We start from the raw sequence: 16,895 nt of genomic DNA on the forward strand, positions 1-16,895 counted from the left end.
TTGGAGCTTCCCCCTGCGGTGTCGTGAGTCGAGAATGCGCTCCACCTCGTACTCAGGCTCCCCCTCAACCAAAACTGGCTGCGGTCGTGGGTTGTCTGGGTGGAACTCGTCGGGCGGGGCGACTGGACTAAGTAGGGACCGGTGGAATACCGGGTGAACCTTGAGCGATGGAGGTAACTGGAGGCGAAACGCCACCGGCGACACCTGCGCAGTGATGGTGAATGGGCCGGCAAACCGTGCATCCAGCTTTCGTGAGGGCCGAGAAGGATGCAGGTGACGGGTAGAGAGCCACACCCGATCACCAACATGGAGTTCTGGCCCCTCCTGACGATGTCGGTCAGCCTGGGCCTTGTATGCGTCCTTGGCCTGGTGCAGTTGCTCCATCAATAATTGTTGCTGGGACTGAAGCTCCTGAAGCCAGTCTGTCACTGCGGGGACCGCGGAAGCTGGCAGCACGTCTGGGAACAAACGAGGATGGTAGCCGTAGGAGGCCTGGAACGGGGTTTGCTGGGTGGAGGCGTTCACTGCATTGTTGTAGGCGAACTCCGCCAATGGCAAGTGATCGACCCAGTCATCCTGCTGAAAGCTGCAGTAACACCGGAGATACTGCTCCAGCACTGCATTTGCCCGTTCCGTCTGGCCATCGGTCTGCGGGTGGTGGGCCGAAGATAGACAGACCTCCGTCCCAAGGGTCTGGTGCAGGGCTCGCCAGAAGTGGGATGTGAACTGGACGCCGCGGTCAGAAACCACACGCTCGGGCAGGCCATGCAGGCGGAAGATGTGCTGCAAGTACAGTTGAGCCGTTTCCTTAGCTGTGGGTATGGACGGGCAGGGGGCACAGTGCACCATCTTAGTGAAATGGTCCGTGAAAACCAGGAGGCAGGTACAGTGACGAGATGGGGGCAAGTCCACCACAAAGTCCAGCGAGACCGTGTGCCAGGGACGCGGTGGGACTGGTAATGGCTGGAGCAGACCGGGGGGCCGCCCGGTAGGACCCTTGGCCCGCCGGCAGACATCGCAACCAGCAACATAGCGTGCCACATCAGCCTTCAGGCGGGGCCACCAGAACTCCCGGCTTACCAGATGGGTGGTCCGGTACCGCCCAAAGTGCCCTGCTGCTGGGGCATCGTGGGACATCTGGAGAACCTCAGCCCGCAATGGTCCTGGTGGGATGTATAGACGACCCTGGTGCAGCAGTAGGCCCTGGTGCAGGGCCAGCCCCGGATATCGAGGGCATGACCCGTCAGACAGTTCCCGGAGCCGTTCCTGTGCCCAAGCGTCGACCCGTTGCTGTTCTCGCACCCGAGCCTGCAGCGGCTTGGCCTCCTGAGTGGCCAGGAATGCGGCTGGTGGTAAGATAGTCGCCGGCACTGCCTGCTGTACAGTGTCTGCGACGTCCTCAGGTTTCCGGGACAGGGCATCCGCTTTCCGGTTTTGGGAGCTAGGGATGTAGCGGATCCGGAACTGGAACCGGGAGAAAAACAGCGCCCACCGGATCTGCCTTTGGTTCAACTTGCGGGTGGTCTGGAGGTACTCCAGATTCCGGTGGTCCGTTCTCACTTCCACCGGGTGTCGTGCCCCCTCAAGATGATGGCGCCAGACCTCAAAGGCCACCTTGATGGCCAGTAGTTCCCGCTCCCACACGGTATAGTTACGCTCCGCCGGAAGGAGCTGCCGGGAGTAGTAAGCGCAGGGTAACAGTGGCGCATCGGGTCCGTGTTGCTGAGACAGGATGGCACCGAGAGCCGTACTGGAGGCATCAGTCTCCACCACGAAGGGACGAGAGGGATCAGGATGCTGTAAAATCGGCGCCCTCTGGAAACAGGCTTTCAACCCCTGAAATGCCACTTCAGCCTCCTCATCCCAGGAGAAGGGCGTCTTGGGGCGCAGCAGTCGGGTTAATGGGGTGGTGCGATGAGCATAATCTGCAATGAAGGTCCGGTAATAGTTGGCGAACCCTAGGAACCGCTGTAAGTCCTTGCGGTTCCGGGGCGCTGCCCACTCTCGAACTGCAGCCACCTTCCCAGGGTCCATCTGCACCCCGTCAGGGGAGAGTCGGTGTCCAAGGAAGTCTACTGACCGCTGGTGGAACTCGCACTTGCTGAGCTTGGCGTACAGGCGGTGCTCCCGCAAGCGCTGCAACACGGACCGAACATGACTCTCGTGACGGGCTGGGTCACGGGAATAAATCAGAATATCATCTAGGTACACCACCACGTATTTGTCTAGCAAGTCCTGGAACACGTGGTTGATGTACCGTTGAAACACGGCGGGCGCGTTGCATAATCCGAACGGCATAACCAGGTATTCAAACTGCCCATACCGGGTCCCGAATGCAGTCTTCCACTCGTCCCCGGCACGGATCCGAATCAAGTTGTAGGCCCCTCGGAGGTCCAGTTTGGTGAACATCTGCGCCCCCTGCACCCGCTCCAGCAATTCTGCAATAAGGGGCAAGGGGTACCGGTCTGGGATGGTGATCTTATTCAGGGCCCGGTAGTCATGGCAGAGGCGAAGCTCCCCACACTTCTTCTTAACGAAGAGTACAGGAGCGGCAGTGGGTGAGGTAGAGGGTCTAATGAACCCGCGTTCCAGGTTCTTGCGAAGGAAGTCCTGCAAGGCTTCACGCTCTGGCTCCGAAAGAGAATATAAGCGGCTCACAGGCAGGGGCGCCCCAGGCTGTAGGTCTATGCCGCAGTCGAAGGACCGATGAGGCGGCAGTTTGTCTGCCCCCTGTTCCTCGAACACGTCTAAATAGTCCTGGTACCCGGCAGGGAGCGTTGACACAGCCTGACCCATGGGGGCAGCTGCTACTAACTCGGACTGAGCATGGGAACCCGGGTCTGGGAAACGTACAGTCCGATTGACCCAGTCGATCTGAACATTGTGCGACTCCAGCCAGTCCATCCCAAGCACCAGGGGAAACCGGGGCATGGTGGCAATGTCCAGGGTTCGCACCTCCCGGTGCTGCTGGTAGCACAGGACCAAGGGCTGGGTCTCCCGAGTAACAGCGCCCGAGCGTAGGAGCCGTCCGTCAATTGCCTCCACCTGTACTGGTTCCGGCTTGTTCTGAAGCGGCACCTGATGCTGAGTGGCGAAGGCAGAGTCCATATAGGAGCGGGTTGCCCCCGAATCCACCAGAGCGTGGGTGAGAATCCAGGGCCCACCGGGGGGGTATAGACGCACCGGTATCATGAGGTGTTGCAATTCCACTGGTGAGGGCCCATCATGCGATGCTTGGGACCCCAGGTAGCCTGGGCCATCGGCTACTGGGGTTGGCCGTTTTCCCTGCGGCTGGTGTTTCTCAGGGCAGGTTCGGGCGTAGTGTCCACTCCCACCGCAGTAGAGACACAGGTTCCCCTCCCGACGCCGAGTCTTTTCCGAGGGGGAGAGGCGAGGCCGCGCTGCCCCGAGCTGCATCGGCTCCTCCAATGACTCAGCTTTGGCCACGGAACTGCAGGGAAGCACCGGCGCCGGGAGCCCGGAGTGCCGGCGGCCCCGGGCCTGGCGACGGTCCTCCAACCGATCGTCTATCTGCAGACTCCGTTGGATGAGGGCATCCAGTGTGGCAGGGCGATCCAACGTGGCCAGCTGATCCAGTATCTCGTCTGAAAGTCCCTCGAGATACTGGTCCCGCAGGGCAGAGTCGTTCCAGGTCAAGTCCTGCGCCAGCAGCCGAAATTCCGTGGCGTAGGTGGCCACTGTGGACTTGCCCTGTTTCAACCGCCGAATTGCCCGATTGGCTTGACTCCCCTTCTGAGGGTTGGCGAACGTGGTTTCCAGATGATTGCAAAACCCCGTATAGTCTGTCAGCAAGGGGGAGTCTTGCCGGAGCAGCGGCAACGCCCACTTGGCCGCCTGGTCCTTCAGCAAGCTGATCAGGAAGTGCACCTTGGTGCGGTCGTCAGGGAAATCCCGAGCTCGTCCCTGAATATACAGCTTGGCCTGGGCGAGAAACATGGGAAAGCTGGCTGGGGACCCATCAAATTTCTCTGGCAGGGCCACTGGGTACTTGCCAGGAGCTGGGGCGGCAGCCCCAGGAGCCGGTAAGGCATCCAAACGCTGCTGAAGCGCCGTAACCACATTGCTTAGCTGCTGCACGGTGTGGGTCAAGGCCTGGTTCTCCTGCGCCAATGCCACCAGCGCAGCCGCCTGGTCAGCCATGGCTACTAGTTCCTCCCGAACGCACCCCAGCAAAGGGGGAGTGCGGGTGTGGCGTGAGCAAACTGTGCTGGCCCCAGGGGTATGTCCGTAAAACGAGGTCCAAGTCCAGTCCTGGGTCAAGGGGTCCAAAGGAAGTCAGTCCGGCAGGGAGCAAGGCAGGGAGCAGGTCAAAGTCCAAGGCACGAGGTTGCAGGTTGAGCACACGCTTGCAACAAAGTTGCTCACGCAACTTGGGCTGGGTCTGGCTGGCTTTTATCTGGCCCTATGCTTAGGGCGGTCCCGATCCTCCGGAGACTCGCCTCTCCTCCGGGCCTGGAGGCGAGCACTCCTCCTGCAGACACTTAACTCCCTTCGCCTCTCTGCCCTGAGCCTCTGTAGCTCAGGAGAGGATGGTGGGTTACTGGACCCAGGGGATGCCTCAGCTTCCTCTGAAGAGGCTGGGAGTGGAGCACCTGCAGGCAATGGGTCCTCCCTCCCATCAGGAGCCAGAGCAGACTCTGCTGATGCCTGCACCTGGGGATCCAGCACAGGTGGGGATCCTTCAGGCTCAAGCCCTGGCCCTGGCCCCGGCTCAGCTGGTTCTGGAGGCGGGGAATCCCGTGCAGGCTGGGATCCCTCAGGTTCAGCATCAGAGTCTGACTCCCAGGCCATCACAGTACCTGTCTTTTCATGAACTTAGTGGTATTGATAATAGGATCGTTTTTCACCTCAGAAAGGCACTTCAGACCATTCTAGTTCTTTTTACTCTAATTGGTGATGTAGAGTCTGACCAACAGAATCCCATTCCACTGTAATTGTTCTCAAAAAGCGCCAGACTAAAGTATCAGAACCACAGGAGATACAAAAAAGCAATGGTAATATGTATTATTACTCTGTTTAATTTTTTTTAGTAGAGTTTGGTTTTTTAATCAAGAGAGTTAACTTGCTTCAGGTTCATTAATAATTATATATTCTTATTCATTACATTTATTTCCAGCCTTTCTTCCACAAACGAACTCAAGGCAAATATACACAGGTGGTTTCCTGTGGTTTCCTCCAGCGTCAGTGATGACCTGGGCTGCTCTCAGCTCCAGCTCCTAACCTCTGGGCTAGACCTAGATATGTTTACTTTCAGCAAGGTTACTCCCCATATCTGACTTCAGACCATGTCTTGGTACCAATAATATAGAAAATACTGTTGCCAATCAGTGGGAGACATCCAATGAACACCAAAATCTGCTCTGGAGAATCCCCCAACCCTTGGAGCAGATCTTTGGGGTACACATGAGGCTGTGGCAGGAAGAAAGGAAGGAGAAGTATTTTTGCATGAGCAGATGCCCTCTTGCACTGTGTTGGAGTTCACCCCAAAATGAATTTGTATCTAACACAAGCTTGGAGGATTTTATAAATGATAAAATCGTTCTAATGCAATAAGAGGGTATATTTATTTTTTAAAATTGTAATAATCCTCACTTTAAATATTCTGTTTTTTAACTTGCTGCCTCACAGCGGTTCTGGGTGTTTTCTTATCTTCTGTAGGGAATGTTTGTGAGAGACTTTGGTTTCCTGCAGTCTTATGAGAAAGCACCACTGTTCCTGACATCACATTTCAGTGGTGTAGGCAATGTATTAGAACTTCACAGTTATATGTATAAATTACATGTATTAGCTTTTGGGGAAAGTAAATTTAAACAGTGAATTTAAATTTAGCCAGATAAGTTGTTTGTTTGTTTGTTTGTTTGTTTGTGTGTGTGTGTGTGTGTTCAATATATTTTATTTTCCCATTCTGCCACGCAAATAGGTTCTAGAAACATAGAATTAACAAGCTATGCAGTTCACCCACAGGCTTGGATATAAGGGCATCTTTCTGTGAGCAGAGAACCTCTTCTGCTCTTGATAGGGCTATTTCTGGCATAGCCAGAGTACTGCATGTTTTTCTGTTGTGCAATTTTCAAATGGTCCATGGGGAGAAAGGTGGGAAGCCACTGCTATAAAGTCATCACAGTCATATCCTGCATTAATATTTTAAATGTATTATAAACGTTTGACCTACTACTTTTAATCATATAATGTCCTAAATTATAGTGTCATGGTTTTTATTTCCTTCTACAGAAGATTTGACAGATCAGTGGAGAAATGGAGGAATTTCCATCACGATATGAAAAACTTTAACCACTGGTTAACTGAGGCAGAACAAAATTTAGCTAAAATATGGATAGAGTCCGAAGATCCAGAAGTTTCCACAACTAAGCAATATATCAAGGTAGGACCCACCTATAACATATTTTTACTTCAAGATTTTCTTATCTGTATGTGTATTTAGCCATCCCCAGCAGGGATCAGAGTGGAGAGTTTCCTGTTCTTACTAAATCCCTTTCATACTTTTTTCATTTAGCAATAACAAACTATACTTCAGTATTTCTTTATCAGAATAGACATTGCACCAAATATCCTTCTCATCTCACCCTACTCCCAGCATTATATATTCTGCTTCCTTAAGCAGTACAGCTAATTCATTGAAGACTTATGTGTTGCCTGCGTGTAAGTCATCCATACTTATGTCATCATTAAATTTATTTTTAATTTGATGGATCTAATTTTAATGCAGCATGAAGGAACAAATTCTTCTGGGGCAACACAAGATGCAGTGTCCATGGCAGCATATTGCTTAGCTGTCTGTTTTGGTCAGTGAATCAGAATATGCTCACACATATTATATCCATAGTTCTCATTAGTCTTTATGTCACAGAAATGTGGTTGATAACTTTTTTTTTAGTGATCAGGTGTTAGATTTATTAAATAAGGGCTGCCTTTTCATGGTGTTGATCTATTGGAATTTCCATCCAAATCTGTGAAATATAAAGCTTAAGTCTATATACTACTGTATATTGTCTTCATGGTGTTGAAGCCTCTGACACCAATTGGCTGACTTGGGCTTGGTGGCAAGGGCTGTTTAGGAAGCTAAGCAGTTTGCAGTCTAACTTACCTGTATTTGAGAGGAAGCTGTTGGTTTGACTCAAACTAAAATGGGTAATGACTTGGAAAAGCACCTGAGGTGTTTGATCACCAAGGAGTAAAGGAAATTAAGAGTGTAGCAAAGTTGACTATAGACTGAGGGCCAAACTAGATGCACGATAAGCAGTTGGAGATCTGTGATAGATCTCCTGTCTCCCTCTTCCCCTCTCCCTCCTTAAGTAGCTATGAATAATGTTTCAAATCAGAACCACAATGTTGCAGCATTTCCCCCATATAAATTCCTATCCTAAAAGCATTTTGCTTCAGGTACCCAAAATGTTCCCTAATCAAACAAATAACACCACAAAAAGCAATTTACATTGGTTAACCCCTCCCCCCTCTTTTGGTATCTCTGAGCACCAAAATTCTCAGATGAAAAGTTGCAAAACTGCCAGTTCTGGTTGCAGTATTGTTAAAAGGGTATTAGAATAGAATGTTACTGCTTTATTTGGCACTCCATTTCACTTTGAATAATGTGTTTTGGTTACCACATTTTATGGAGAATATAAAGCAGTTACTTAGCATTCAGAGTAAAGCTCCCCATGTTTAATCTTAAACTAAAAGTCTAAAGCTAAGTTCATCCCAAATTATTCCCTGTTTAGTTTTCATACTCTGCATTCAATGATGTATAATTTATTTTGTACAACTCTGTATGTAGCTACTGTACTTGTCAGGAGTGATCCTTCACATCTATGAGAGATAAAGCTTTTCAGTTTCGTGCTGTTGTGCAGTTGCTGCACATGTGAATCAAGTAAATAATAATGTTTAATTTTATATGCTCTGTAACTCAGACATGGTCAAATGAGGTCTTCATCCTCTGAAGTGTTTCCCAGTTGGTTTCAGTAGAGATAGCAAGCTTAGTGGACAAAATATAAACCATTTTAATGCATTTCAACAGGAACTCTCGGGTGTTCTCATTATGTAGTTGGATGTGTTTTGATGGCTGAATGGCTGTCACCTCCAAAAACAAAAGGTTGTTTAAAAATATACAGCAGTGTTTTCATCACCTTTTAAACTTTTAGAGGGCATCATTATTAAAGTTTCACATTTTTCTCTGCATTGGTAAAGGGTAGAGAGTTTGCATTCAGTTGAAGAGCTTACAGGACAGGGAATAACATATATTTGGCAACTTTGTTGTACTGCAATGTTCCAAGTACTTTATCAGCCATCCTGACTATTGTTAGCATGAATGAACACATGTGTAGGCACTCAGAGAAATGATCTCTGCTGCTTTACTCCTCCCTGCTGATCAATGCCATGGTTTGACTTTGGATGATGTTCAAACCGGGACTCTTTGTTTAACTCTCGGCAGGCAAACCCTGAGCTGCAACTAATATTTGTCCTGTGGTTTACAACTCAATGATTGTTTAGAACTTAATCATGGGCCAGGGTTCAGACAACATACCGGTAGCTAAGCCAAATAATGGCTTCCCTCAGCACAGTAGCACAGCAACAAAGCAGCTGTTAAGGAGCAAAACACCTGTGATCTCCTCTCCAATTGTGCTAAACTATGGTATGACTTTGTGTCACATGCAAAAGAGGGCATTGCCTTTCATTTCCTCTTTGCATCTTTTGAAAATCACACTTCAAAGCACATATGGGTGTATCACGCTAATATGTGAACGTGTGGACTGTATGGTTCAATGAAGTTGATGATACACAGCTTTTGAGTTCCTGTCCTCAGTCCCTAACAAAAATGGATGCTATGTTTAGACTATATTTGTAGCATAAGGCAGTGACAGATTTACAGGTAAGTGGTTAAGACTTCACCTGAACACTTCACTAAAAATAAGAGAGCTATGGGGTAAAACCAACTTCTTACTCCACCCTATACTTCTTTCACATAGAGGACAGACCAAAACAAAACAAAACTTCATCTAATGATATGGTTTAATATCTGACAGGGCACCATTTCAAATGGTCTCAACCTGGAAGGAGACTTTTGGGGGGGTGCTACTTGTAGGGGGAACTTAAAAGTCATCATCCATGAGTGGATCAACTTCACATACCTATCTTTTAACTAGCAGATGAAGCACATAATATATCCTTTCTCTGGACTGTTTCTTCCTTTTTGTATCAAAGGCCAAGCTAATGTAGCTAGATAGCTAATGTGCATGTATGTGCAGAGCATGCAGTGTATCTGGGAAGAAGGCATGCACACACTTAAGAGATGTTGCTTCAATTTGTGTAAGCTGTCTGGAGTCCCTGTCTCAGAAAATGGTGGGAAATAAATAAAAATGATAACAAAATTATGAAAAGAGCGTCATATCCCTGCAGAACCATAGCAATTTTGGGGGGTTCTTGGCTTATGTGAAGCAGGGGTGCAATTTCTAATTAATCAGGTGGATTAATAGGTTTAAAAAATTAGAAGTAATTTGATTGACTGAAAAGATATCCTCTGAAATCAGTTGGTCAGTAGATTTGTATTTCTAATGCAAATGTTTATAAAAGCAAAGGAGAAGGAAAATACTGCTTGTGTTGAATATAACCCAAAGTACACTTTATTTAGAACTTTTTTTCTTATGCACAGATTTATGGAGGTGTATTCTATCTGTTAACCCATTCAATTAATTAGGATTTATCTAACCAGATAACAACACTAATAAGAATAGATATAGTATCATGCCCACTTTAAATTAATATCTCATCTCCTTAGATTTCATTGGGTTCCCATATGAACCCTTTTGCTGTAATTACAGTACAACCAATACTTGGGCCCCAAATGTTCCCTTCCCCTGTGAGAAGCAACACTCCTCCATCAGAGAAAACTGCTTCCCTTGGAGGAAGTTCCCTTTGGATTTGATTCATTCTTTACAAGGGAGAACATTATATAATAATATTGTTCCGTTCTCTGGGTGATACAATTATGGGGTATTTTAACCTCATGTGGAAAAGAAACAACAACTAAGACTTTACTAGTGAAATATTGAGCTATCACTTGAAATCTCCCAGTGGAAATACAGCACTTTAATGACTAAAAACGAGCACAGAAGTAATCAGCTGTGATATTTCTCTAGGCAGCCAACCAAGAGGCACTTTGGAAAAATGTGGGTCAGTAAGAAGATAACTAACTAAATCTGGTATCAAATAAGAATCCCCAAGTCTAAATCACAATATTGCAGCAAGGGGAATAGAAAAGGCAGCCAAATAAATGTAGTTAAATGTGATACCTGATATCAAGAACTGACACCTACTCCAATAAAAAATATTAATATCTACAGCCTGAATCCTTATTTTAATTTCCTCTTAATATGCCTGTTTTGTTTTTGTTGTGCTTTTTAAAAACAACAACAACTTCATGCATATAAAAAGAATAGAATGATGCTTATCAAGAAAAAATAGGCAAGACGTTTCAGGATTGTTCAAATGGCTAATCTTTTTAAGAGGCAATAGCATAAGAGGCTCACTGAATGTGTGAGAGAGAAAGAGAGAGAAGTGGCAGACCATTATTGCAATGCACGTAGGTTCAGCTATCTGCCTGCCTGCTATGCAAAAATTTACTTATCTGCACATAAATAATTATGCCCATACCTCACAATCAACACCACAGATTCAGATATCCAGACATTGGGCATCTGCCCACTTCCTTATTCCCTTGCTTGTTTCTGCTTTGCTGGTTCGCGGCAGCCATTTGGGGGCAGAAACTATGCAGGGAGGGGCAAATAAGAGAGCAGGCAAATCAGTTTTCCCATTTTCCTTTCTTTTGCTGATTGGGCAGCCATTTCAGGAAGAAATCTCTTAAAGATAAGAGCGAGAAATTGGAAAAATCCTGGATTAGAAATATTTACATAGGAAATAATGGAAATGGTGGACTTGTTATGTAAACACTTGCCTAACTAATGATTTCCATGGAATGCATTGTGTTCTGTAAGCCAGGCCTGCAAGTAATTATGTGCATGTAATTATGGCAATGGAAGTGAAAACCATTTGCTTACCTGTAATTGATGTTCTTGAACATCATTAATTGCATTAGCTCTTGCAATTCTGTGAAAAATAAAACAAAAAACCAGTAGCCTTTGTAAGAAAGCAAGGAGACAAAGTAGAACCATCACTTGGGGCAAAGTGTTAAATAATCCACACACCATGATTCCAGTCCTCACCCCAGCAGTTAACAAAATAATAATCACAACAATGACCCTTACACAACTAGTTTCACCCTGTGCAATCAAACGTGCAAATGCTGTGCATCTGTACAGAGGAAACTCCAATAACATTTTAGAGTTCTATTATAGAATCTGGCAAACAATCCCTGCTCCTCCTTTCTGGTGTTGATTTTGACTACAGTATCTGCAAATGCCAACCTGGTGCCATCCAGATGGTATCGGACCCCAACTTCCATCAGAACCCAGCCAGCATGGTCCACGGCTGGTGAATGATGGGAGTTGTATTCCAACAACAAATTCTAATGTTTGAATAGATTTAATAGTTTTCAAAAAGGAAAAAGGTACTCGGCTCCTCCAACATGACCATTAAGGTTATCTCTAGCAGTCCCAGCTAGTTCAACCAGTTCTTACAATTGACAGCTCTCTAACAATCCAGAATGACATGCTGCAAAGAAACTGTTAAGAAGACTTCTTTTGTGCTCTTTTTCTGGTTATGTATAAGCCACCTTTCCTTGCAGTAGCCACACATCTATGTTTTCACTGTAGGGTGGTCACGCATATGACACCAAGACTAGAGGACAAAAAAGTGTGCATATTTGCATATGCTAATTTATATGTACAGTTGTAAATTTGGGAATAATTACTGAAATTTAAATAGAAATGCATCACACCATATGGGGCAGACTGTGACCAGGTGACCTGTGTGCATGCTCAGTTGGCTGTCCAGGTGCTAATCATTGATGGGCAACTTCAAGGCCCCTGCTCACCTGTCTTGTGGTTCTTTATATGTAAGACAGACATGGACAGGACAGTATTTTAATTATATTATCCTTTAAATAGAACACAATAGAGATGTGCCCTCTGTCAAACACAACATATGACCACCCTATTTTATAGTTATTACCAATGCAGCTGATTTATAGGATTTTGAAACTTTGGGCAAACTACCTGGTAACTCTCACATGTTTCTGGAGTTCCTGAACTTGTCAGCTCCTGTTTGCTCAGCCTGTTTCATCTGAAGTTTCTGAAACCTTGATGGAGTTTCCTTCAAAAACACAATTTAGAAACTAAACCATAGCAACTGTTTCTGTTTGACGTTGTGACTTTGGACGTGAACCAGTCACAGCTCTTTTGAGACAACTGATTTCAGAGACAGAGCTAAACATACCTAAATGGTTCTCACTGACATCAACAGGATTAAAAGTACCTTGCTTTCACTGGATCATGCCCCAAATGTGTATTAAGAGTAATATTAGTAGAAGTCCTAATTTAATGACTCTGTAAACAAGACTCAGGATAAAATTAAGCACTTGCTGCTTAGTGGTAATTATGAATTTAATCAATGGACTTCCAGTTACAATGCAAAAGTATTCATTTGTTTCTCTTAGGAATATGATGGTGCTTAATTGAAAGCTGAACAACATCTGCTTCAGTGTTCTTTTGTTTGTGTGCTAAAAGTTTAAATTGACTTTTAGGAACAAGCCAATGTTGGTTTTTCCAGTGAGACTTGAGACAAAATGGATTTTTAATTCCAAGACAGCATATTGCGATTAAATATCCCTGTGAGGTTCATATTTCTGTTTTCGTAGCAGAAAGTGAACTCTGATCTGTTTATGGCTCCTGAGAGAACAGTATTCCAGCATAATTCTCACGTATGAGTATAACACTTTTAAAATATCATTTATAAATCATTTGTTAAGAAAGTTTTTCACAGCTGGATTTTGAAACAAAAGCCTTACAAAACACAGAGCTTACTTTCACTTAGCAGAAGTAATTCTTAAAGGATGCTGTGATAGGCAGTTCAAATGGCCAGAAATTAGACTCAAGCCACAATCGGTTCCAGACCTGGAGACTGATGATGGATTGGTTTAATATAGTATACAGTAGAAACAATCCAGCCACGGTTTAACCTATTAAAAACCCATTGAATTCAGTGGGAAAGTTGAATTATCTGCCTTAACTTAATATCAACATTAATGAAACAAGTGTTTTACTTAAGAACATAAAAACGTGAGAAGAACCCTACAGGATCAGACCAAAGACCCATATTGTCCAGCATCCTATTCTCACAGTGGCCAACCAGATGCCAATGGGAAGTCTGCAAGCAGGACCTGAGTACAGCAACTCTCTTCCCCGATCCTTCAGGTTCTGCCATGTGATGAGTGGGTCATCATGCACCTGCATGAGATGTGCCATCCCAAATCGTTATGACGGGGCACAGTACCGTTCTGATCTGAACCTCTTGTAATAAAATATTCTTTTTTTCTTGGTAGCAGTATATTCTCAAACTTAATCCGTTCTGGAATTCTGTTCCAAAACCATGTGTGCTTTCCTATAGAAAGTAATGCAGAATGGACTAATCTGTTCCAGACTTTTAAAAACAACCCCTAAAACAAAAAACAAAAACAAGAAAAACACTCCTCCTGCTTTTGCTTTCCAGCAACTGATATTTGGAGGCTTACACTGGAAGTAGAGTATAGCCATCATCACTGATAGCTGAACTGTACCAGTATTGTATGTGTGCACAATGAGGTGTCCAGTCATTGCCCACCCTTTCCCAAGCGTCCTCTACTCACTGTGGAAGGGACAGCAAGCAGCTGAATTAACTGAGTGAGCCAGTCAGGTTCCTGCTCACGTCTACATGGACAAAGGCCACTATTTTGAATGGTTTGTGCACATGCAGAACTCACTGCCTGGTGTTAATGAATGATCAGAGGGAAAGTGGTGCAGAGACAACTCCCTAGATTTCCAATTTAGTGAGCCCCCTTTCATCATCTGGCATGTGGCCCAGTTACCCCAAATACTAGCAAGGCCCATCAAAATGGAACGTTACTGAAACAGGAGGTATGCGTATTATGCCTTGATTAAAATTGGTAAGGTTGCTGAGAGTCACATAAAATTGCTTAGTCACCCCTGTCCCAGTCAATTTAGCTTTTTAATATAAAGTATTAATGCAGAAAATAAAAGGTAAAGATCACTTGAATATAGCTCCATTATCCATTCAATTAAATTCTGCACCTGGCTTTACCTGGTTTTGGTGAGACTTTTATTACTCTCTTAAGACATTGTGAGTATTTCTGGGTCTAGCCTAATGCTTTGGAATCAGAAATCCGTCGTGGATGTGAATGTTTCTTATCTGCTACTCTGGGTGGCTGCACTCATTTCTTGGAAGCTGGTTCTAGTCACTGATGTCTTTGTAAAGTTGATGACTGAGTCTTGCAGTGCACTGCGACCACTGTTGGTGGTGAACTGAAAGCTTAATATTGTACTGAATGGCACTCATAAGGATAGGGAGTCTGAAACCTACTACTGGCTTTGCAGAAGTTGACACTACTTTCAAGTAGTGTAAACCAGAGATTGAAGTCTGTGTCTCCAAGTCTGTTTGTTTTTAAATTAATTTTTATGAGCTATTTTGGGATACAAACTTTGTCTTAAAAGAGGGATAAAAATAAACAATGACAACAAAATAAGAACAGAGCAGGGGCTTTTTGTCAGTTACTCAAGGCTTGACAAGCAAACCGCAATATCAAGGTACAAATGCACCTTGCTTTAATAGCCCTCAGAAAGCAATATAATGCTTATCTCTCTCAATAAGGCTAGTGTCTGTATGTGATTTTATGAGCTATAACTGCTGGAAATTTATAGATGCTAGAAGTGTTTGTTGGGATAGCAGTATTTTTACTATTGAAAACAATATGGGTTTTTGTTTAGGACTGAAAGCTACTTTCAGCCTGAGAGGTTAAGAAGCGTAAGTCATTGTACCACATTTCTAAATAAAGAAAGTATGTAGATATCTCAAAAATGTTCACTAGGCCTCTTTCTCTTTCCTTGCCTTCCCCTTCCCGATCCTTATATATCAGCACTGGATTAGTTTGTCCTGATTTTAAAGCAGAAAGCAAAAGACAGATCAAATGAATGGATCATTTATTTTAAAAGATCATTAATCCCATGCTTTCATTACTCTCTTTTAGTGTGAACTGATTTTACAGCTCTAAGTATTTTTAAAATGCCAATTGTGAAGTCATGGTTAAAGATGCAGTAAAACTTCATCTAGTTTTTCAGTCTATTTAAATCTCTAATACAACAGCTTTTAAGTGCCATTTCTGGAGATGTTTATTTATTTCTCCTCCCTACCCCCTAAACAACTTTTAAAGTCATGGTACTGTGACATTAATGTTAACTACACTTCCATGTGTCTGTTGTAGCTATGTTTCTTAAGCAGTTGTCGTGTGTACAGGTATATAGCACTAAGACACGGTTGTGGCTTCTGTCTCCATTCTTAAGAAGAGAAAAAATTGTCTATACACAGGAGCAACCCCTATTCTGAGTGCCAAGTATTCCCCTCATATAAGAGAATGGGGAGACATGCTGATTTATGTGTCCGTTAGATATTCCTTTAAGATAGAAGGACTAGCAGTACATGTGAAAAGGATCTAGGGGTCTTAGAGGACCACAAACTTAACATAAGTCAACAGTGTGATGCAGCAGCAAAAAAAGCTAATGGTGTTCTAGGCAGCATCAACAGAAGTATAGTCTCCAAATCAAGGGAAGTAATAGTACCACTCCGTTCTGCCTTGATCAGACCACACCTGGAATACTGTGTCCAGTTCTAGGCACCACAGTTTAAGAAGGATGTTGGCAAGCTAGAACATGTACATAGGAGGGCAACCAAGATGATCAAGGGTCTGGAAACCAAGCTTATGATGAGCAGTTGAAGGAGCTGGGCATGTTTAGCCTGGAAAAGAGAAGACTGAGAGGAGATATGATAGCCATCTTCAAATATATGAAGGGCTATCACAAGGAAGATAGAGCAAGCTTGTTTTCTCCTGCTCTGGAGGGTAAGACTCGAACCAAAAGCTTCGAGTTACAGGAAAGGAGATTCTGACTAAGCACCAGGAAGAACTTTCTGATGGTAAGAGCTATTCAACAGTGGAACAGGCCACCTTGGAAGGTGGTAGACTCTCCTTCATGGGAGGTTTTTAAGCAGTGGTTGGTTGGCCATCTGTCATGGATGCTTTAGCTGAGATTCATGCATTGCAGGGGGGTTGATTAGATGATCCTTCAGGTTCCTTCCAACTCTACAATTCTGTGATAGGGATTGGGGAAGCTGCAGGCACTTGGATGTTACTGGACTACAGCACCCATTATTCCTAATCATTGGTTTTGCTGGATAGCACGGATGGGAGTTGGCATCCAACAATATCAGAAGGGCCACAGCTTGAGAACTTTCATCCTCTTAACAACTTTGTGAAGGTAAACTGTTCATGTTCCAATTTAGCAGATGGGTAGTTGAAGCTGAGAACCAAGATTAAAGGGAGATATGTTGTAGAAATTGCATTAAGTGTTTTGATCTACACTAGGCATCCCCAAACTTGGCCCTCCAGATGTTTTGGGACTATTATCCCATTATCCCTAGCTAACAGGACCAGTAGTCAGGGATGGTGGGAATTGTAGTCCCAAAACAGCTGGAGGGCCGAGTTTGGAGATGCCTGATCCACACAGACCACATTGGTGCCAAGATAGGCTCTGGGAAGACACACATTTATGACTGAATGGGCAGTAAGTGAGCACTGGACTGTTATCTCTGTTCCTGCAACCTACTTCTAGTTTCTTCTTTGTTGAATTAGAAAGAGATTA

General features: G+C 44.8%; 1 protein-coding gene and 1 non-coding gene across 7 annotated transcripts in view; both read left to right on the forward strand.

The window, feature by feature from the left end:
- DMD (dystrophin) overlaps positions 1-16,895 on the forward strand; it is a 1,040,101-nt gene that overhangs the window by 536,496 nt on the left and 486,710 nt on the right. For all 6 annotated transcript variants that reach the window (XM_033147196.1, XM_033147200.1, XM_033147197.1 and 3 more), the window contains one exon: positions 6,253-6,403. In XM_033147196.1, coding sequence (XP_033003087.1) covers positions 6,253-6,403 — 151 coding nt within the window. The remainder of the gene's footprint in view (positions 1-6,252; positions 6,404-16,895) is intronic.
- On the forward strand, positions 13,395-13,492 carry LOC117046139. The gene has a single exon (XR_004426519.1). It is a non-coding gene; the product is annotated as a small nucleolar RNA U13 (small nucleolar RNA).

The sequence above is a fragment of the Lacerta agilis genome, chromosome 4 (genome assembly GCF_009819535.1).
Source record: "Lacerta agilis isolate rLacAgi1 chromosome 4, rLacAgi1.pri, whole genome shotgun sequence".
Classification (NCBI taxonomy): Eukaryota; Metazoa; Chordata; class Lepidosauria; order Squamata; family Lacertidae; genus Lacerta; species Lacerta agilis.